This window comes from Paralichthys olivaceus, chromosome 7 (genome assembly GCF_024713975.1).
Source record: "Paralichthys olivaceus isolate ysfri-2021 chromosome 7, ASM2471397v2, whole genome shotgun sequence".
NCBI classification, from domain to species: Eukaryota; Metazoa; Chordata; class Actinopteri; order Pleuronectiformes; family Paralichthyidae; genus Paralichthys; species Paralichthys olivaceus.
Genome location: NC_091099.1, coordinates 4,371,808 through 4,393,064, shown reverse-complemented (window position 1 = coordinate 4,393,064; position 21,257 = coordinate 4,371,808). Strand labels below are relative to the sequence as shown.

Below are 21,257 nucleotides of genomic sequence, written 5' to 3'. Positions count from 1 at the left end.
ATCAAAGACAGAAAGTCTCCAATCTTTCAGTTTAACACCTTTTAATTAATGTGTGAATCAGTGATCCCGCCCATCCGTCTTTAAATACGGAAGTAGAAGTCGTGATGGCGCCTCCCTGTGGACAGATGGCCGCACAGCATCTGGTCCAGCAGCAGCTCTGTCTCCAAAGTAACAGCTGATCTCAGACTCTTCTCTCCTGAGAACATTCAGTGAGTCCAGCAGTCACTTCACTTCTTCTCTTTCGAGACATTTGTATGAGAGGATGTTTCACTGGTGTTTCGTATCTTAAAGAGGGTTCACTCTGCTCAAAGTCTGAGAAACCGAAAGATTTGAACAGATTAGTTTGTTGTTTATCCCTGAAAGTGTTACTGTCTTGTTTGTTCGTTGCTCTCTGGACTCTTTATTGTATCATTCAGACTGTTTCTTTTCTCACTACTTTATACTGGGAGACACAGCAAACCGTCTTGCAACTGCACATATGGATGTGTCCTCCTGGGGGAGCAGGACTACCTGTGCAACCTACAGGTAGTGACGAGGACACAAGCAGAACACAAAACTAAAGAAGAATCAGTCAGGAAGGATAAAGAAAGAGCAGCTGTCTGTGGATATCACATGTTAAACCATCCCCTGTTTGCGGGTTGTCTTGACTTTGATTCTCCATTGCACCTGTTGTCTCTTTAATTTGCACCAAATCAGGTGAAACTGATTCGTTATCACTTGTGGTTCCTAAATGGACAGATTGATATTCCTGGAATTGAACTGACTCGCTGTTATACTGTGACGATTAAGTGTGTTAATGACCAGTCAGACCAAAACCATATATGGGAAAGAAGTCTTTATTGAAAGCATAGTTTCCCATCAGCATGAACGCACCAAATCATTATGAAAATTAATGCATACTTAGATTACATAAAACAATCTTTTCATCATATGTGGGCTAACATAGTGTAAATCAGGTAATGAAGAAACAGAACAAGCATCAGATTTAGATCTTTTTCAGAAAAGACACGTACATAGATCAATGTTTTAAGCCTGAACCTCATGACTGAGTCCCTGATGATTTTCATTTAATGCAGTCTGAGGATAAAAAGACAAAAACCAATGGCCCCAAGAAGGAATATAAGAAAGTAAAAAATGTTTACATATTTGTCACGTGGACAACATGTCACCTGCTGTTTGTTATATTTCCATGTGGACATCGAGTGTCAGACATGATGCAAAGTCAGAAATGCTGAAATATATGGTAACTTTAAATGAATCTTGTATTTGACAAATGGATTTTGAAATGTTTATCCAGGAAGATCAGTAATTAATCTGCCTTCACGCGTCACTTTTAGAACATCACTATTGACCTAATCCTTTTGTTTATTTTGTGTTCATCATTTCTTCAACAGGGGAGTTACACCTCTCAGGTTATCTCACACTTTAATATGTTTCCGTCTGTTTTTAAGGACACCTAATAAAACAGGATTTCTTGCGGACGACCACTGTCGTGACTCCTTTCACATCCTTCAGCCTGTCAGAGTCAAAGTCCACCAGGAGCTTCCTCACCCCGACCCTCATAGGCGTGAAGGTGATCTTGACAGAAACCTTCTGGCCTGGAGCAATGTCCCCTCTGAAAGAGAAGACATGTCATGTAAAAGCAGTAACTTCAGATATAGGGAATAGGAACAATAAAAAGAAGATGATATTACATAAAAAGCAAAAAAAAAAGAAAAGGGGTTTAGGAGGTGATTTGAAAGAAGTCACCGACTCTGCAAGTCTTATCTCAGGTAGGTCATTCCAACCCACACAGAAAAACTGTCGTGGCCCAGATTTGGCCCACGTCTCGAATTCCACATCTGTCCCACACACTGCGTGGAATTTCGAAAGCCATGTGGGAAGCCAAGGGGCTGTGATGCCAAAACCTCGGTCACCTTTCAGACTTAAACCTCGACTTTGAGGATCTAACGCTGTGAGCTAGCTCATATGGGATCAACACCTTCTGCTATTTAGGCCAAGGCAAGCTGTCAGCACTTACTTCACATAGATCTCAGAGGCAGACAGTAGTCCGGACCCCTCCACGGTGAACATGCCACGCTTCAGTGGGACAGTTAGAGGATTTGTGAAGGAGATGAAGGCTGTCACCTTCTCCTGAACAATGATGCTCCCAGGTACCTGGAGATGGAGGAGACGGCTTAGTGTTCAACTGAAGTAGAACATTACAGGAGAGGTTCTGATAAAGAAAAAACTTGTATTCGGTTACCTCCACCAAGGAGGTTATATTTTCACGATCTGTTTGATGACTCCTGTTTGGCAGATCTGGGCCACAAGCAAGTCAGGTCAATGCCACATGTTAACCAAAGGTGGCCCAGATCACCGGGTGGATCCAGGAATTTTGATAACTTTCTTTAATATTGCAACGAAGAGCATTTCTCAATATTTTCACTGATTTTCTCAGTGAAACCGTTGAAAAACAACCTATTAATTATCCGACCCAGATCCAAAATTTCACGGGTTCTTCCGTCACCCACACTGCACACCTCAACCAAGTTGCACGATGGTCTGTCTGGTAGTTTTTGCATTAGCTTCCTGACAAACAAAGAAACCAACCAACAAACGAATGAATGATTGAAACCATAACCTCCTTGGTGGAGGTAAAACTGAGCAACCCTTTGACATCTGGGCCTGCACAGTGTGTACCCACCTCTACCAGGAGCTCAGGCATGCTCAGTGGAATGTTGGCCACAGTCATGACGGGTTTGTTGTCCCCTGGAACCTCCATGAGCGCTTTCACCCTGATCAGATGGTGCTCAGAGAGACATTTGACATAGTCGTCGTAGCGCAGACGCAGCACTTCCTTGTGGGCTGAACACAAATATGAAATATAAATGATACATCAGGAACAAGTGTGCGTCAAGGTCAGACATGGTTCTGTTGGTTCAGGGTATGTCTGTACGAGAGGCCTTCGAGGGTTTATTTCAGCGACTAACTTTTGCGAGCCGGCACGGTCACTATGGTCGCCTTCCTCTGACACTCCCCTTGATTGATGGAATTGTAGGTTACGGCCATGACCACAATCAGCAGCTGTGGACTGGTGTCTTTCTGTCCTTCATTCTTCACCTGTGGACAGAAGGGATTCATCATCAGAGAAGATCAACACTATACATCCATCCATCCAACCATCCGTCCATCTGAGCACTCATACCTCAACTATCACATCGAAGTCAGTGCCAAATACAGGTTTCCCGTGCTTGACTGACAGCTGCAATTGTTGTGGACCTTTGTTTTCACAGATCTGCTCTTTGATTCGGTGTCCGGCCTTCTGGTACACCTCTCTCTCCTTCTTGGAGCCTGCAGAGAAGATGTTGTAAACCTATTGATCCTCATCCATCTACTCCTCTCTGAGCAACTTTCTGACAAACCTTCGGGGTATTTGTAGTGCAGAGTGACATCCTCCCTGTAGTCGCCATAAAGACTTTTGGTGCTGATGTTCTTCCCCACACCACTCTGGTCCACATCGATCTGTAACAAAAATAATTTTGATCACCCTCAATAAAACAATAAATCTTTTTGAAAGGACAAGACTATTAATCTAATTCTTATTTTAAATTTTCCTGACATTATTTAAAACTCTCACCTTCTTCCGTTCGCCTCCTGGTCCAGCCATCCAGTAGATGATGTCAGCGTTCACCTCAGCGAAGATAAACGGAGCGTCGTACTTCACACTCAGATTTCCCTCCTTGATGGCGGTGACTGGACACGGGCCGCAGCAATACTCACCTGAAGAGCACCGATTAGATCGAAGCAGATTTATTTTATTTTTCCTTTCAAATTAAATATTTGTGTTAACGATGACAGTTCCATGTGATTAACAGGATAGCTCTAATTGCATCATTTTACTTTTATATGATACCAAAGAAAACCAGCGCTGACAGAAACGATTAATGTACCATCACTCAGTTCTTGAGGGGTGGGGTCCAAAACCTGCCAGCCGTCATTTCCTTTAGAGAGGTCGTCTCTCCTCATCCAGGACTCGATCCAACAGTGGAAGTTCCTGATAACACGAGAAGAGGGAGATGAAAAATAACTGAATTTATTGTGTGTGTGTGTGTGTGTGTGTGTGTGTGTGTGTGTGTGTGTATGTATCCTACCAGCTACTGTCCTTCTTGCCAACGCTCTCCATTTCTTTGTTCAACACGATGTCGACGGAGAGGTTTCCATCGACATCATGTGCTGAATTGAAGTTAGTGATGTTGCGTGTTGGGATTCCCAGACAACGCAGCACTGTGAAGAAAACAGCAAGACTTCAGACTGGACTATTTGTTCCTCTGTCCTTCCCTTTCCTAGGATAATGTATTCCTTTCCTTCTTTAAACAATTAAATGATTTCCTTTTAAAGAACAATTTATTCTTTTCCCTTAAAGCCTCACCTGTGCAGGCGACAGCAGCAAACACCCAGCACTGGCCATATTTGACCGCCCTGACCTCGGCCTTGCTCCACTTCCGGAGGATGGGCACGCTGCCGGTCCACCGAAGTGGTGAGAACCCGCCAGTGTATGGCTCGTGCCACTGACCAGTCAGCACACCCCTGTCACCGTTAGAGTTCACCTGGACAGGTGGGGACAAAACAAAGCTTCTTTTCTTAAGGCGGTCACTCTGCAGATGAACAGTAAAGGAAACTGTCTGGAAAATTGGTTGCACGGTTTCTTTTTTACATATGAAGAACGCAGCAGGAGATTTCCAAGTCAGACAAGTTCACAACAACTTGAACATTTCTGAAAACATTCAGGTGAGGGTTAGACACAGAATCCTGTTGTCTTTCCATGTTGACTCCTCTGTCTGCGTTTCCTACGTGTATGACACCGTTTTCATCATGAGACATTCGTATTCTTTCACGTTTGTGTCCATCACGTGTTAGAAACATTTCGGGACATTTTCCCGCTGTATGTTATATCCCACTTCAATTTATTCTAATGAAAGTGCTTTAATCTGTTTCTGCTGGAAACACACACTGATATCAAGAAACACACAATCCAAGGAGTCTACAACAAAGAATTTTGACAAAGTAAAACTAAAGACGTGTTTCTATTGTTGTTGGAAGAGTGTAAAAGATCGTCACCATCGCAGTGATCATCCTGCTGACATAGACAGGGTCAGATCTCTTCTCAATGTCCATCTTTGAATTCTTCAGGGCTTCCTTGGAGTTGTCCAGAACTTGAAAACAGATGTCCATCACATAGTCCTCAAACTGAGAGAGACACACAGGAACAGAGAAAAGAAAATTCAACATAAAACTTTTTCACACATATTTTAAATGTCTGTCTTTGGGACTCTGTTGCACCAGCTCCTGTCTATGTGCCATCTATGTGTTTGCCTGTCTGGCACACACACCCCTCCGTGTTTGTCTTCCCCTCTGTGCTGCGAGGGGACAACACAGGCCCGTGTTTGTGTGGTTTGGTTACATTCTGACACCTCCTGCTCAGAAGTTTCCTCCGTCCAACAAACTCACGTCCTGACCTGCGCCAGCCTCTCCGCTATCACACTGCTGTGACAATTCACACTGGGCCCCTATTGGCCTGATAGACACAGACAAACTCAATCCTGTTTGTGTGTGTGTGTGTGTGTGTGTGTGTGTGTGTATGTGTGTGTGTGTGTGTTACCTGTCCGTAATTCCAGGGTATGCTACTGATGTGATTCGAGGTTCCCCTGTAAATGATCCCCTCCTCATTCATAACATACTCATCGAGCATCCTTTCATCAGGGAGGTACACAGCATCATCTGCCACACACACACACACACACACACACACACACATAAGAGCCATTAACATTAAGCAGATTCAAGAGAGAGAAATGATTGCAGATATTTTGTATCCCAGATAAAGCTATAGAGGTCGAGTGTTGACAAAACAAACGGACACAACGACATGAATTATTTGTGCGTTCGATGGCCTCCATGAGAAAAACATGACACAGTTTTTCCCTGTGAGATTTGTTTTCATTCTGAGTATTTATGATGCTGATAAAAGTTGACTGACGATATTCAAGTTTACCATAACCGGACCTCAGATTCTTTTCTCTCCTCCTGGGGTGGGGCTACATATATATATATATATATATATATATACAGGTGCACACGCATACACACACATGCTAACACTCCACCTGACTCGAGCTTTGTCTAAATCTAGTGAATTTGAATGTGGCTTCATAAGGGGACTGTTGGTGGAGGCATGAGCTAAGTGAGAGTATGAGCGAAGTAGAAAAGCTGCAGTATATGAATGTATAATTACTCTGGTGATTATTATCAGTGAGCTCTCACCTTTGCACCAGGGGTTAAAGAGCAGGTGGAATCCAATGTTCTTAGTCTTCTTCACAAAGTGTCCATCCGGTGACTTGATCAACACAGTCAGGTGGTACTCGCCAATGATGGCGTCCGCTGGACTGTGTAGAGTCAGCAGAATTTCATCCTGCACTTTCTGATGGTTAAACCACCACTTGCCTCCAGCCTCAGGCTCATTGTGCACCTTGATCACCACCTCATCTTTCTTACCTGGAGGAGACATGAGGAAACATCATGTCATTTATGAAAGAGATTGTTGAAGCATCAGTTCAGCTTCTTATTAGCAGGCTCCTCGTGGACGTCCGGATCCCGGGCATGCTGGGAAAATCCTAGATCTGAACCAGGATGTGGTTCCTTCAAAATACTGTTGAAATCAGCGTCATGTCTACAATTTAATTCTCAATGTGATAGAAGAAATTACATTTTGAAGTTATGAATTAGATGGAGGATTCAGGACAATCTCATGATGGTCTTTAAATTTAAGGGAACTGTTAAGTTTCAACTACTTAAAATGATTTCTACTGAAACTGATGGACCCTGGAAAAAAAAAATCTGTAAGTATGTTTTATGACAAATGAATTATTTATTAGACCATTTCATGTTTTGTTCCATGTTTCTGCTACAAGAAGCAAACATCGTTATGTAGGATTGTTATGTGTTCCACAAAGTGCCACTTATGTTTTCATTGTACTAACTTCTGTCAAAAGCTTTGTAAATGACTTATGATCAACTCACAATGTCGAACTTTACATAAGACGTACAGTGATGCATCAGATCATGTCCACAACATTGACCACAACATTATGTTACAGCAGGGGTCACCAACACGGTGCCCGCGGGCACCAGGTAGCCCCCAAGGACCACATGAGTCGCCCGCAGGCGGTGAGCGGCGTCTAAAATTTGATATGCGTTTTAAATTAAATGTAATTATTTACTGTTTATACTGTCAAAGTTCTATTCTCATATTGAAGTTGACTATTGACTATGATTTGTTAAAAGTGTTGGTCAGTGGTTCGTGAAAATGGAACATTTTTCTTATGAAATGTTGTCGAAGTGATCATCTGAAAATTTAAACAATTGCTGAGATTAACAGAAATAAAGTGTTGAATATTGATATCATCTGTTTCCCACCTTGTTAAGTCATTGTTGATAATTATTGTGAGAAATCATTAACGTGATCAGTGTCTTCACATAGATGAGTATCATTTATCATTAATAATAATATATAGCTCTTCGTATGACTCAGTACCCATGAAGTAGCTCTCAGTTTCAAAAGGGTTGGTGACCCCTGTGTTACAGATTGTGTAAAAATATATTGACCCCAACATGATGTTACCGGTTGTGTTGCACTCACCGAGGTGCAGGGACAGTTCCAGATGGTGATTCCGGGTCAGCGAGTCGCAGCACTGCAGAGATATGGAGAAGGGTTGACCCCTGCGGACGATCAAGCGCTCCCGATCAATCTCCCTGGTGCGGTGAGCCAAGTTGTTTTCATGACTTCTCACATCCACATCAGTGATCGGAACTAACAGGACCAACAGAGACAAAGCTCAACTGTGGACGTGCAGGACTGTAGCTGTTGCTTAATAAAATACTGAAAGTCAATGGAAGAGTTTTCCTTTTATGCGGATAAATATCAACAATAGGGAAAATTCTGAGTTGGATTAAACTTAAACCTGCTTTTTATAGATTAGTCTGAACCATGTCAGAGCTAAAAAGCTGTTCTTGCTTTTGCTGCAGGAATTAGGATGGGTCATATCTCAGGCAAGTGTTAAGTCATATAATACACCAGCACATTTTTCCCATGGAGCATTAACTCCAATAAAGTTTTTAATATGGAGCACAGACAAAGGATAGATAAATAGATAAATAGATGGATAGATGGACGGATCACTTACTGTTCTGATTGTCCATCGCAGACCTTTTTCCTCGTCTTCTCGAAGTTGCTCCTCCAAACTCTTCTCTTCGTGCTCGGTCAGTCGTGTATTTATATGCGGCTCAGGTCCGACCCTCCCGCCCCTCTGACACACACTCACCCCCAAAATTCTCCCTCAGTCTGAAACGCCTCTTCTCTGTGCCCTCTGACATCACTTACCAAAACCCTGCGTGTGTGTGCGTTTGCAATGTTTGCAATGTGTGAGTGTCCCTGTCAGCGACACTGCAGCCTTTGAAGAGTCATATTTCTACTTTATCAGACTCTTTCTCAAGCAGACATGATATTTGACTGATCCTTGTGCAACACCTCTGCTGGATTATTCTGTTTACGTGCATTAATGATAATGTTTTCTCGGCCTTGGGTTTATCAAAGTGCAGCTGCCAGAGAAATCACGTAAGCATGGTTATATCTGCCCTGCTTCCCTTCATTGTCTGCCTGCACATTTAGAATTTATTTAAAAACATATCTGGTGACCTTCCAGGCCCTGCAGGTTATTTTTTTGTCTTTGATTTTAGATTTAATATTATTTTATTTTCTGTCTTTGAATTGAAAGGACATTGTGTTATTTGGCTTGTTTCTTCGATGTCTCGTTTGCCTGTTTTTATTTGTCCTCCGTGTGAAGCACTCACTTACGACTGTTTTGAAAGGTGCTCTGTGAATAAAGTTAATATTGGTCAAAAAACAACATGATGAATGATGACCTCATCACTTACGTGTTTTTGAAGAGACAGATTTCACTTCATTTATTATATTTCATATTTAAACCAGAATATCCCTCAGAGACAGCCTCCGTATGAAAATGTATAAATAAATACATTTACTCGGTCAAGATTTTTATCTGGATCTGAAACAAATCGTACTCACACATAAATATCAAGTCCCCTAATCATATCTGATAAGATCCATGAATTAGGAAAATGTTGAAGACATTGTCTTGTGATGTTAAATAAAATAAAATTCTATCCCCTGCCAAATTTCTATGGGTTCTCTCATGTACAATAACTCACTCTTCCACAGAATTTCATGGTTATACATCCAGAGGTTTCACTGTAATCTCATAAACAGACCTCCACAGAGAGGACCCCCCCCCCACCTGTAAATATAAAGTCTTTAAATATAAAGAGCCCATTCTGTGGTAGAGAAAACAACAATTCATACAATTTAGATGAAACACACCAGTGAAAACATCACTAGGATTATTTTATATTCAATTTCTGCCAAAAATCCATTTCACCTAAATCTTCCACACTGAACCTTTAAGGGGAATGTTGGGCGTCAGGTTTTACACAAATGTTTACATTGTGCAACATATTCACAGGAACTGCTCTTGCAATAAAAAGAATCATACAAACATCAGTTTTCGTTGTACTCAGTTCTACAGTTTTTGTGTAATCCTGCAAACTAAAAAACGAGCAATACGTAAACGTGAGCTCCTTGGTTGAAGAAATGTGTGTCTGGACTTTTACTCATGTATCCTCAGAAAAGGCGAGAGTGAATTGTTACGTTAAGTTGACCTGTGAGTCACTAAGGAAAGTGATGCTTGGAGTTGATTAGGAAATTCAGCTGGTCTTTCACATCTTTATTCCTGAGAAGGTTCAGATTTTGCAACAGCAACCCTTCAAAGTTCACCTTGAAATAATTAATAATAATAATGATAATAATAATTCATGAAACAAACAAGAGAAAGAAGATGTGCACATGTTTGTTTTAAGTGACAGTGTGTATTTGCGTTGTGAAGCCTCATGTATGTACAAGCAGGTGATAGAAACAGTGCATTGAGTGCATTGTGTTACTGTATAGTTTAGCTCTGTGTGAGTAACAGGAAGATAATGAGCTGGACGGACTGATAGAAAGACTGTAATGGAAAACTTGCATATGAACTTTGCTTGAACTCTTTCATATATCTAATCAATGTTTGTGTGCTGTGTTAAACAATAGCTCCTTATATAGAAACACAATTTTGCAAAACTGCCTGGCGTACGTGCAGACGGACGATTCGAAACTAGACAGACACCTTTTACTTTTTTACCCTTAACTATCAAATGCCCTGACTGTTGCTATGCACTTGGCAGATGTGACCTCAGAGCAAGGTTATTTTCATTAGTTTTTTATTTATTTAGTTTTTCAGTTTGCTTTTTTATTTCAGTTTATTTTCAGTTAGTTCGACAAGTGATTTTGTAGTTTTAGTTTTTATTTTGAGGAATCGACTGGTTTCAGTTTAGTTTAGTTTTTATAGTTCATTGAAGTTTTCGTTTTTTTTGTAATTGTCATTTTTATTTTTATTTCAGTTAACTAAATGATTTTTTCATTGCTAGTTTTAGTCTTAGTTTTCGTTAACTATAATAACGCTGCCTCAGAGTTCATGTCCTTTCTTGATGATGACCCTCATGTTGACCCCGATCTGTGCAGCTATAGCAAACTTCCTCTCTCATGCAGAAGCAAGATTAGACAGCTTCCTGTGTTAACCAGACTACAGTTGGCTTCTGCTTTCATGCTATTACTCAGAAACAGTTGTCACTTATGTTTCCTATTTACCTGACTGTATAAAAACTTTCTTCTTTCGTTATTCGGGGTTGTTTCACTTTGAGCATTCATGCTGACTGTGCAACCCTCTGCAGAGCTTTCTATGAAATGACCTGAAGACAACTCCAGTCTGAGAAACTCTTTATTTCACATCTCAAGATAAATCTCCACCACAAGACACACACACACATTGAACAGGCTCAAGTGTCCCTATATATTATAATGATGACGTACACACATTTTATTGCGGACTATAGACATACACACTCGCACAGTTTCACTAAAACACTCACATAGTGACGCACCTCATACATGTACACGTTCACGCTCCCGTTAGAAACTGACTCAGCTGTAGTTACACATCAAGTTGCACGTCGCTCCCCCAACTTTCTCTCTGAGGTATTCAGTCATCCATGTGACACAGACACGTTTAGTTGTGTTTACAACTTGAATAACCATGCATCACTAGGATTATTCTACATTGAACCTTTAAGGGGAATGTTGGGCGTCAGGTTTTACACAACGTTTACATTGTGCAACATATTCACAGGAACTGCTCTCGCTATAAAAAAAAAATCATACAATCATCGGTTTTCGTTGTTCAGTTCTATAGTTTTTGCGTAATTCTGCAAACTAAAAAACGAGCAATACGTAAATGCGAGCTCCTTGGTGGTGGTCACTATGTTGAAGAAATGTCTGTCTGGACTTTTACTCATGTATCCTCAGAAAAGGCGAGAGTGAATTGTTACGTTAAGTTGACCTGTGAGTCACTTAGGAAAGTGATGCTTGGAGTTGATTAGGAAATTTGCAGATTATCATCATAAAAAAACACCCTGTGATTTGTCCTGTTCCTGTGAAAATGATCCAGTTGGTCTTTCACATCTTTATTCCTGAGAAGGTTCAGATTTTGCAACAGCAACCCTTCAAAGTTCACTGTAAACATTAACATGCACACACCTTGTGCACAGTGACACTCAGTAGAGCCCGACAGTCAATCAAGCTGCAGCAGATTTCACAATCATAGGTATCAGTCCCTTTGATTGATTCTCTTGATTTTTCAGAGAATCATTCATGAAATAATTAATAATAATAATAGTAATAATAATAATAATAATTCATGAAACAAACAAGAGAAAAAAGATGTGCATATGTTTGTTTAACTTTCTCTCTGAGGTCGTCAGTCGTCCACGTGACACAGACACGTTTAAAAGGAACCAGATGTGTTTATGTAAAGACATCAGTCAAGGATCCACAAAATAATTATAGTCATTAGCTGGAAACTGAGTTCATCAGAGCGATGCTGAGCTGTGTAATGCCGGGATGGTCATGTTTCGGGAAAACGAGGCCTTTGACTGACCTCAGACTTCCAGATCACACCAACGTGTTGACACTGATGGGAAGAGTCCAGCAGTGCAACGTACTTTATTGGTCTTTAACCCACTTTCTCCACCATTCCGCTGCCCACACACATGCCCACACACGTACACACATGGAGATTAAAAAACGTGACACAATGATGAACTTTTTATTTCGGTGATACAGTTCCATTCAGCAAACAGCTGTCGTCACCATTCTGTTCGTCTCATCTGCTATAAATAGGAAGTAAAAAGAAAAGAGAGTTAAATATTAAAGTTACTGAATGACTCGTTGTGCCACTTCATGTCAATGAGGCAAGTTTGGGACTTTGTATTTTAACTTTGTCCACATTCAAGGTGCTTGAAGGACCGACTGACTGATATCATGATCCAGACCATAGAGTGGACGTCAGACCAGCTTTTAATTTAATTCATTGAGTGACTCTTTTTTTATTGTTGGAGAAATTGCATCATGATGCAAAAAAACCCAACATTTTCATGGAGCTGTGTGTTCACACATTTGTTTTATTGTTAAGTTAATGTCAGGATTGGTTGCAATTCCATGCTTGTGGTTTTTTGTTACTTGGCCAATCGGTTTGTTTACCCAACGCTATGAACTGTGGGTAACTCCTAAAGTGTGCATGAAGGGCTCAGGAGGTCTGTGAGAGAGAGCGCTCGCACACTCAGTAATTTCACAGTGGGACAGATTTAGGATTATTCTCCTTTTAAACTAAATGTGAGTCACATGATGAACTCATGTGTTAGCTCCTCATTCCAACACTAGATGGCAGACATGAGTTATTTATATAAACACAGTTTCCTGTTCAGATTTCACAACCAGATGTATGTTTTTCTTGCTCAGGTCAAGATCTGGCCGCTCTTTTGCTGTTTAACTTTGAAATGATTGCCCTCCAGCGTCTATTGCCTACTTCCTGTCTTTGAGTCCGCCCCCATCATTAGTTAATAATTCTCCAGTTAATTTACAGCCTGTTTCCAGTCACCCGAACTTTACATGAGTTACCATGAGCACGTGTTCTTTTTTAAATCGTGTATTTCTGCCTGCTCTCTAAACAGAATAAACTCTGCCTGGACTTCTGCACTGAGATCATTTCGTTGTCTTTGCTTATCTCAACAGCCAGACCTGAGCTGATCTCCAAAACAGATGAAGATAACTGAAATAAAAAGCTTGTGCATTTAATTAAATGCTGGTTTATTATTCAAGTTGTGTTCTATGAGAACGCTACCATGGCGACACAGACACACCCACAAACCCTGTGTTGTCTTCGTTCGGCCACATGGTGCTCTCAGGGATCAGTGTTTTACAAACCCTGGACTTATGTAACAGGCGTGCTGGGGATAAAAGCATTTAGAATTTCCCTTCCATTGATTTCTTGCTTACTTAGCAGCCAGTACTCAAGGAAGATTATTTATCTGAAAGATAAATGTTTCAGTGATTAATTGGTTTGCTTCCACTCAGCAGCTGCTCACAGCTCCCCTCACAACTTGGGCCTCTCGGTGTTGTTTTCATACGACTCTGCAAGGAAACAAAGTGCACAGAGGAGGCAAGGTTCAGAGCCGATCTGCGCTCTCACAGCGAGTCCAGCAGCTGTCTGCAGCTCAGTGCAAACCCTGCCGCCATGTTGGTTTCTATAATCCTCCTGTGCCTTTGTGTTTGGTTTATCGTCCTCCAACTGAAATTCCGGAGGCCCAAGAACTTTCCACCGGGACCCCCTGCTCTGCCCGTCCTGGGGAACCTTTTACACCTGAGCCTGGACAATCCTCTGAAAGACTTTGAGAGGGTAAGAAAAACATTGAATTCAGTGACGTTGCTCTTTAAACCTCTTAAATTGTTGCATTAAATGCCCATTATTACTACTTAAGCCACTGCTTTTCCTGCTGTATTAATAGAAATGCATAATATTAACAAGTTATTTTTTTCTATTGCTTCTTGCAAAACCGGAGTTAGAAATTGCTTCACAAAATAAGATATATGACCAAAGATAAGAAAATCAAAGGAAAGCCAGATTATCCTCAGTAATGCAATAAAAGTAAACAGATAAAAGAACAAAATGGAAACAATAACGCTTCTTCTCTTGACTCACAACCAGGACTGTTTTTCATAGTGTTTTCATGCAGCAGATGCTTTCTGAGGGTAGGTGAAAGGTGAAAGCTTTGTGTAGCCCAACTGAAGCCTCCCTTTAAAGAAACAACGTGCTGGAGGATGAATGCCACGTCTCGATCAATCATCTCCAGGTTTCTAGGAACGCTTGGTGCTGCTGATATAGATTTTTAATTGAAAAAGTAGCAGCTGGGCAGAAACATGACTGAACCAAAACTAACTGCATGGCTCTGAAACACTGTTTGGTTTGAGTTTTTGAGTTACAGTTTATTAAAATACGGGACAGGGCCTTTTCTATTTCTTAATAGTTTCCAGTTGTACGATGTAGTTTCTTCCTTATGCATATCCTATAGTTTTTACTTCCTGTTTTTGTCCTGTTTCTCGTTTCTGTGATTGTCTGCTCGGCCCTGATGTGTTTCCAGCTGTGTTCAATGAACTCTTGCTTCAGTCTCTGTGCTACTTAATTGGCTGTTTGTTCACTTTTGGTTCTGTTCAGTCTGACCTGGATTCATTCCGTCCTGTTGCCTGGTGTTTTTCTGTGTTCTTGGATTTCTTCTGCCTGCCAGGAATCTAGGTTTTTCCCACCGTTCGGCCTTTAAGCCACATTTTCGTCCTTTAAATACTTCACTACACCTTCCTGTCTTAATGTGTCTCTGCGTTTGGGTTCTCCGATCCTATAACCGACAGTGCACGCTGTTTCCTTCATGACACACAGGTAAAGACTCTGAAAGCCAAATGTTACACTTGTAGACGTTCATTTTAAGTATGTGCGATAAAATGTCTTTGTTGGAACCATCTGTCGTCCTGGTTGTTATTTCTAACTTGGTCATTGTTGCTAGATTTACCTGTTGTAATATTTTTATACTATTTGTTAGCATTGTTATTGTGTGCTCTTTATAAATGCTAGTGATTTCAATCTGTCATGTTTCTTTTATTCGTGAATGAGTTTGATGGGGTATGCCTGTGTTTTGCCATGTTCCACCACTGCACTAGCTTTTGTCACTATCAGTGAATTTCATGTTGTGTGTTACATGTGTATTTTAAACACTGACACATCATCTTGTTCTGTGGCAGCTGAGGAAGACGTATGGAGACGTCTACAGCCTCTTCCTCGGCCCCAAACCTATGGTCATCCTCAACGGGCAGAAGGCGATAAAGGAGGCTCTGGTGACTAAGGCCGTAGATTTTGCTGGACGACCCGATGACCTGTTCATCAATGACATCGTCCGGAGGAGAGGTAGGAAACACATGATGTATGACAGAGAACGTCTGCTCCACCATAGCTCAGCTATGGTCACTTTTTATGCATGTCCACAAGTTTAATTCCACCAAGAGTCTCGGGCTGCTTAACTTTTCTGTGACAAAGTTTAAGAGTTAAATCCTGATTATTTATTTTTTTAGATTTTAATCCTGTACCTTTTTAATTAATCTGTTTGCTGGAGCCAGTTCTGAGACTCTTGTGTCGAAGATCAACAAATGAAGGGCCTAGTTGTTCTTGATATAGGAGATAACATAATGTAGGTGTTAACACCAAAGAGTTTTCAATTGAATGTGGTGTTCATAAGGTCAGACTTAAAGGTAGAGACATTACTTTTCTCAGTTCATCTTGGACTCTAACAGGCTGCATTAAAAAAAAAATAGAAATTTAAATTAGAAGAAACTTGGAGGAAAAAAATGTTTCATTTCAATGTACAAGAGGTGCAAATTGACGGGAGTGTCTATTGACACTTCGACCCCTCGTGATGTTATCATGATAGAAAGTGGGTGAGGCTGAGTTTAACATAGAAAACGTTCTTCTGTATTCTTCTCTGTGCCTCTGTCGTAGGTATCATCCTGGCAAACTTCGGCTCCAGCTGGAGGGAACATCGTCGCTTTGCTCTGATGACTATGAGGAATTTCGGTCTGGGGAAGAATTCGATGGAAGACAGGATTCATGGAGAGATACAATGCACCGTGGACACGCTGGAAAAAAGCATTGGTGTGTTATCTCTAATCCTGAGAGTTTTATGGTTTGACCATGCCCCCCCCAAGAATTCTAAACCGAGTTTGGTAGATTTGTTACAGCCGCAGCTCTTCTGGTATTAATCCCAACGTGAGGCTGCAGAGGGCGCTGTAGCTCAGTACAAGTTACACGGTGTTTTCATTTGTGTCTGCGCTCTTGTTTTCACCTTCTTATATTTTTACAATCTGATCGTTGTCTGCGTTTCTTACTGTGCTGTTGTAATTGTCTTTTTTCTCACTGTCGTTTACATCATGTCTTACAGGCAAAAGCATGAGTCCTGGAATTCTCTTTTACAACATGGCCTCCAACATCATATGCCAGGTTCTGTTTGGAAAACGCTTTGAGTACGACGACAAGTTCATCAAAGTGATCGTTTGTAACTTTAGAGAAAATGCCAAGATAACCAACGGACCCTGGGCTATGGTGAGAGCTCTCTGTGTAATCAATCAGTCAGAGGTGAAGAAGCTGTTTGGAGAACAGACTGTAGATAAGGATGGACGACATGACAGTCATCGTCCCCTGGTGGCTGGCTGTAGTATAGCTAATAAACAGATGGCAGCATTTGTATGTGTTTTGCTTTTAACTTAATTTCCAGACGGTGAGAGGGTTTGTTTCAGGGTCTGTGCTGTAGAGAGAGGTCACTTTGTTCAACACTGAGCTTTGAAACTCCACTGAGTCACTGCCTTTTTAGAAAAATCTGTAGGTCGTCAATACTCACAAAGGGTTATCTACAGCAGCACTTCTCCTCGCATTATAGAGAAATATCCAAGATTTAAAATCATCTGTTTTGAGTTTGAAGCAGAATCTGCACATTTGGATTCAAATTTTAACTAATGATTTTTTTTTTTTTTTTACAGCTGTACGACTCTTTTCCACTCATTCGGAACTTGCCGCTGCCATTCAAAAAGGCCTTTGAAAATGTTGAGGTGTGTTGATTAGGCCTTGAAATGAAATCTCTACCTACACATCCATATATAGTAACAACCAATACAGGCTGCTTTGGATCAGTGAACAATTTAAAATCATAATGTTGAAGTGAACGTACAACTTACATCTTATATTAATCAGGTTACCTTGGAATTTGGACATAAATTGGTGGCCGAGCACAAGAAAACCAGAGCTCCAGGAGAACCACGAGACTTAGTTGACTGCTATCTGGACCAACTGGATAAGGTGTGTGTGTGTGTGTGTGTACACTTGTTATATTTGATTTAAACAAATAGTTTTATTTGATAAGTGCTGGAACTTAAAGCAACACTATGTAACTTTTAGTGGAGCAACAGCGCCCTCTGTAGCCACATGTGGTTATTAAATCTGTTGGCTTCGTCTGCAAGTGATAAATTGGTTAATTAACACACCCTATCAAGAAAGTTGCTTTAACTTTTATATCACAACGTGAACTGACTCTTATCAGTTTGTGTGTGCGCATATCAGGTGTATTTGCATGTAATGTTGGTTTATCTTTAAAAAAAATCGCTCTTCTTTTCTAGAGAGCCGGGGATAGTTTTCCATTTTCAGAGGAGGAACTGGTTTCGACTTCTCTCGATCTTCACTTTGCTGGAACTGACACGACCTCCAACACCCTGCTCACTGGGCTCCTCTACCTCATGGCTTATCCACACATACAAGGTTCGTCTACATGTGCAAATGTGAGGATGTGATTCCGTCATCAGCTCTATGGTTTTACCATTGTCTTTCAGGAGAGAACAGAATAATTATTTTTATAGAATACATCAGACCTTTTGATATATATTTGCCTTCAAAAACACCTTGTTCAATAATCTGAGGTTCCCGGCAACAGTCAAAAGATGTTTTGTATCATCCTGCACTTTAATTCATGTTGATGCACTGCTGGACGTCCTTCAAATGTTGTGTTTTACAATATATATTGTTTTGTATTTAATATGAAGAATTTCTCTCTCAGAGCGTTGCCAGCAGGAGATAGACAAGGTGCTTGACGTGAAGCAACCGGCCATGTTTGATGACAGACATAACATGCCATACATGCAGGTATATGATCAGACACATTTCTCTTGTAATGATTCATCAATAACGTCACTTCTATTTGACGTGTGGGTCAGAGGCATATTTCTTAAAGGAGGAGACAGTCCACTGTCCACAAGATCCACTTTAACAAAACCTATTATGGTTTTAAGGATGTTGCTGACGGGTATCCATGTTACAAGTTTACTTTCTGTGTCTGATCGTCTTTCCCAAGTCAGACAAAGTGTAAAAACATGATGCTGTTTCCATCCAGGCTGTGATCCATGAAGTGCAGAGGATAGCCAACACTGTTCCGCTCAGCGTCTTCCACTCGACGACTAAAGACACAGAGCTCATGGGATACTCCATTCCCAGGGTCAGTGGCCAGTGGTTACATTTTGTAGAGGAAACCCGACTGTGATTACAAAGATTAATCAGGGCAGGGTTAACCAAAATTGTGAATTACTTTTCTGCAAATTTACTAAGTTGCATGTTTGAACCAAATATAAAAACATAATAAAACGGTACTACTTCAGTAAATCTTATAAATACTGTCGTTAATCTCCTCAGGGTACGCTGATCATCCCTAACCTGGGCTCAGCACTGAAAGAGAAGGAACAATGGAAATTCCCTGATGAATTCAACCCAGAAAACTTCCTCAATGACCAGGGAGAGTTTGTAAAACCTGAGGCCTTCCTGCCTTTCTCTGCAGGTAAACCACAAACAAACATAAACATAGCAAATATAAACGTAATGGATCAAATTCATTTTGTTAGCTAAAAGTCGGGTAAACACTGTGGATAAAGTTTATTTGTTAACTAACGTCTCAGGTCCTCGTATGTGTCTGGGAGAGAATCTGGCTCGTATGGAGCTCTTCCTCATCTTGGTGACTCTGCTGAGGAAGTTCACGTTTGTCTGGCCTCAGGACGCAGGAGAGCCAGACTTGACTCCAGTCTATGGGGTCACCCTGTCTCCCAAACCTTACTGCATGAACGTCCAGCTCAGGGCAGCACAGTAGGAAGGTCTGCACACGGGAGGGATATGGATACAGAACAGTTTAAAAGGCTTTCTGCACTGCTGCTGAGAGCACTTAACAACAGTGAAGTGAAAAAAGAGCTTCTTCTGGTTGAGTGTCATCAGTTAGTGGTGTTTTGGAGAATTTGACTCAGCTGCCTTAAAGGGATAGAAAAGTTTCAACTGGAGTTTGGTTATCACAAAAAATGGAGAGACAAAATAAAAGCATCATGATTTTTGAAAAAAGAAGACATTTTAATGCAGCTGTGTGTTCATACTTTTTTCAATGTTATTCCATGCTTGTTGTTTTTTGTTCCGTTAGGTTTGTTTACCCAACACTATGAATTGTGGGTAACTCCTAAAGTGTGTATGAAGGGCTCAGGAGGTCTGTGAGAGAGAGAGAGAGAGCGCTCACACACTAAGTCATTTCACAGTGGGACAAAATATCAGAACATGATCTCAAATCAATTATCCCGTTATCTCTGGCAAATGAAGATTCGTTATCATGAGCTCACAGGTTAATTATCTCGTTATCATGAGATAACTGAAATGAACTTGTTATCATGTGAAAACTGATGAAATATAATGTATGATTCCAAGTCCGTTTAGGTATTCCATACATGCACGTCCCTCCCCCTCTGGTTAATTCAAGTCATGTTCTTTGAGAACTTTACCATGGCAACACAAACTGTTGGTGGTTGGAATGTACACAAGATAAAGTGTTTTACACATTGTGCCACAACATGTTGAAAAGAACAGAAACAAACACCCGAGTAAAATTGGTAATGACATTTTGCCTTGTGTGTCTTTTGAAAACTTAAAATATGTCACTTATTTATTACACACGACTGAAAATGGTGAAAAGAGAACAAACGTGTTGACCTATGTTTACTTTTAGTCGATAAAGTTGTTTGTTCAATTTGCCAAAGAAAGGTGAAGGTAGGTCACAGTCTCCCTTTATCAAAAATATATCAATTAATTAATTCAACCATGAGTCTCTTCAAAAGGTTCATGGTTTAGAGTTAAATATGTTTTTTTTGTTTTGATAATTGTGTTAGATTTTAGTCCTGTGCCTTTATTAACCTGTTTGCTGGAGCCAGTTCTGAGCCTCTTGTGTCAAAGATCCTAAAATCTAAAAAGATATTTGTATTTCAATGTACAACAAGAGGTAGAGATAGATGGGAGTGTCTATTAACACTCAGACCCCTCGTGATATCATCATGATTGAAAGAAGGTGAGGCTGAGTTTGTCATAGAAAACCCCATCTGTTGTTGTGAACCACAGGTAAATCAGATTAGTGTGCTCTGCACTCTTGTGGCCTGAAAAGACACTGCAGCACTAAAAAATACAGTCAATGACACTGGTCTAACTATTTATGTATTTGAGGCCACACATGACAACACTCTTTGTCTCCTGCACAATTATATGTTGTAGGAGTTCATGTGTTCATTTTCTAACAGTTGGCTACTATTATAATCGATAAGATGTTTTATATATAGAAATAGCAGCAGCTGGATGATCCTGTCTGACTCTTCGTCCACATGGAACTGAAAGCACAACTCAACCCAACTATTCCTTCAACTATTGAATGCAACAGTGACAAAGTGATTAGAAATTTACCCCAAACAGCAAAACTTCACAAGGCTGCTGCTGATGTTATTTTGATAGTGAATGAAGCAGAGTGGGAAATCACCACAGGGGGGCAGCAGACCTCAGGGCCAAGGTTCATCTGAACTGAGACTCTTTTTTTTACAGACGAGATAAGATGATACGACACAGACTGTATATCTTGATTTCATTTGCCTGACCTAGTTGATTAATAATTGCATTAAATGCATTTAACTGACTTGTGGAGTTGATAGGGTGAAAATAAAATGCGATTTGGACAAAATTAAAATTTCTCCTTATGTCTCTTGTTCATGTTGATGGATACATTAGATGAAAAAAAGAGAAAGAAAAACATACATTAGCTTGAGAGGGAAAACTGAAGCTTGGTTATCA

General features: G+C 40.6%; 2 protein-coding genes across 3 annotated transcripts; one reads left to right on the top strand and one right to left on the bottom strand.

The window, feature by feature from the left end:
- Positions 1-820: 820 nt before the first annotated feature.
- tgm2l (transglutaminase 2, like) lies at positions 821-8,485 on the bottom strand. Its single transcript, XM_069528850.1, has 15 exons — positions 8,223-8,485; positions 7,679-7,849; positions 6,304-6,534; positions 5,642-5,760; positions 5,101-5,229; positions 4,412-4,589; positions 4,134-4,266; positions 3,933-4,036; positions 3,620-3,762; positions 3,405-3,504; positions 3,188-3,333; positions 2,973-3,102; positions 2,687-2,847; positions 2,021-2,157; positions 821-1,615 (listed from the first exon to the last, which is right to left on the bottom strand). Exons 1-15 carry the CDS (start codon positions 8,236-8,238, stop codon positions 1,447-1,449), a joined length of 2,067 nt encoding a protein of 688 aa, XP_069384951.1. The 5' UTR covers positions 8,239-8,485; the 3' UTR covers positions 821-1,446.
- A 4,913-nt stretch (positions 8,486-13,398) lies between these two features.
- Positions 13,399-20,050, top strand: LOC109638983 (cytochrome P450 2B4-like). Of its 2 annotated transcripts, none has more exons than XM_020102208.2 (11): positions 13,399-13,937; positions 15,332-15,494; positions 16,083-16,235; positions 16,522-16,682; positions 17,117-17,185; positions 17,328-17,432; positions 17,750-17,888; positions 18,184-18,269; positions 18,517-18,618; positions 18,813-18,954; positions 19,073-20,050. In XM_020102208.2, the coding sequence occupies exons 1-11, from the start codon at positions 13,776-13,778 to the stop codon at positions 19,258-19,260; spliced, it is 1,470 nt and encodes a 489-aa protein (XP_019957767.2). In that variant the 5' UTR covers positions 13,399-13,775; the 3' UTR covers positions 19,261-20,050. The 2 variants fall into 2 exon arrangements, with proteins under 2 accessions (XP_019957767.2, XP_019957769.2); XM_020102210.2 differs by lacking the exon at positions 13,399-13,937 and adding an exon at positions 14,657-14,972.
- The last annotated feature ends 1,207 nt before the right edge of the window (positions 20,051-21,257 follow it).

Bases quoted from the DNA above. Each gene is read 5' to 3' on its own strand.
- tgm2l (XM_069528850.1), bottom strand. The intron at 4,267-4,411 runs GTGAGGCTTTAA...TTTTCTTCACAG, and splicing joins TGCTGCTGTCGCCTGCACAG to TGCTGCGTTGTCTGGGAATC. The intron at 2,158-2,686 runs GTGGGTACACAC...CTCCATCTCCAG, and splicing joins TGCCTGAGCTCCTGGTAGAG to GTACCTGGGAGCATCATTGT.
- LOC109638983 (XM_020102208.2), top strand. From the start codon at position 13,776: ATGTTGGTTTCTATAATCCTCCTGTGCCTTTGTGTTTGGTTTATCGTC. The intron at 16,236-16,521 runs GTGTGTTATCTC...CATGTCTTACAG, and splicing joins CACGCTGGAAAAAAGCATTG to GCAAAAGCATGAGTCCTGGA. The intron at 17,433-17,749 runs GTGTGTGTGTGT...CTTCTTTTCTAG, and splicing joins ATCTGGACCAACTGGATAAG to AGAGCCGGGGATAGTTTTCC.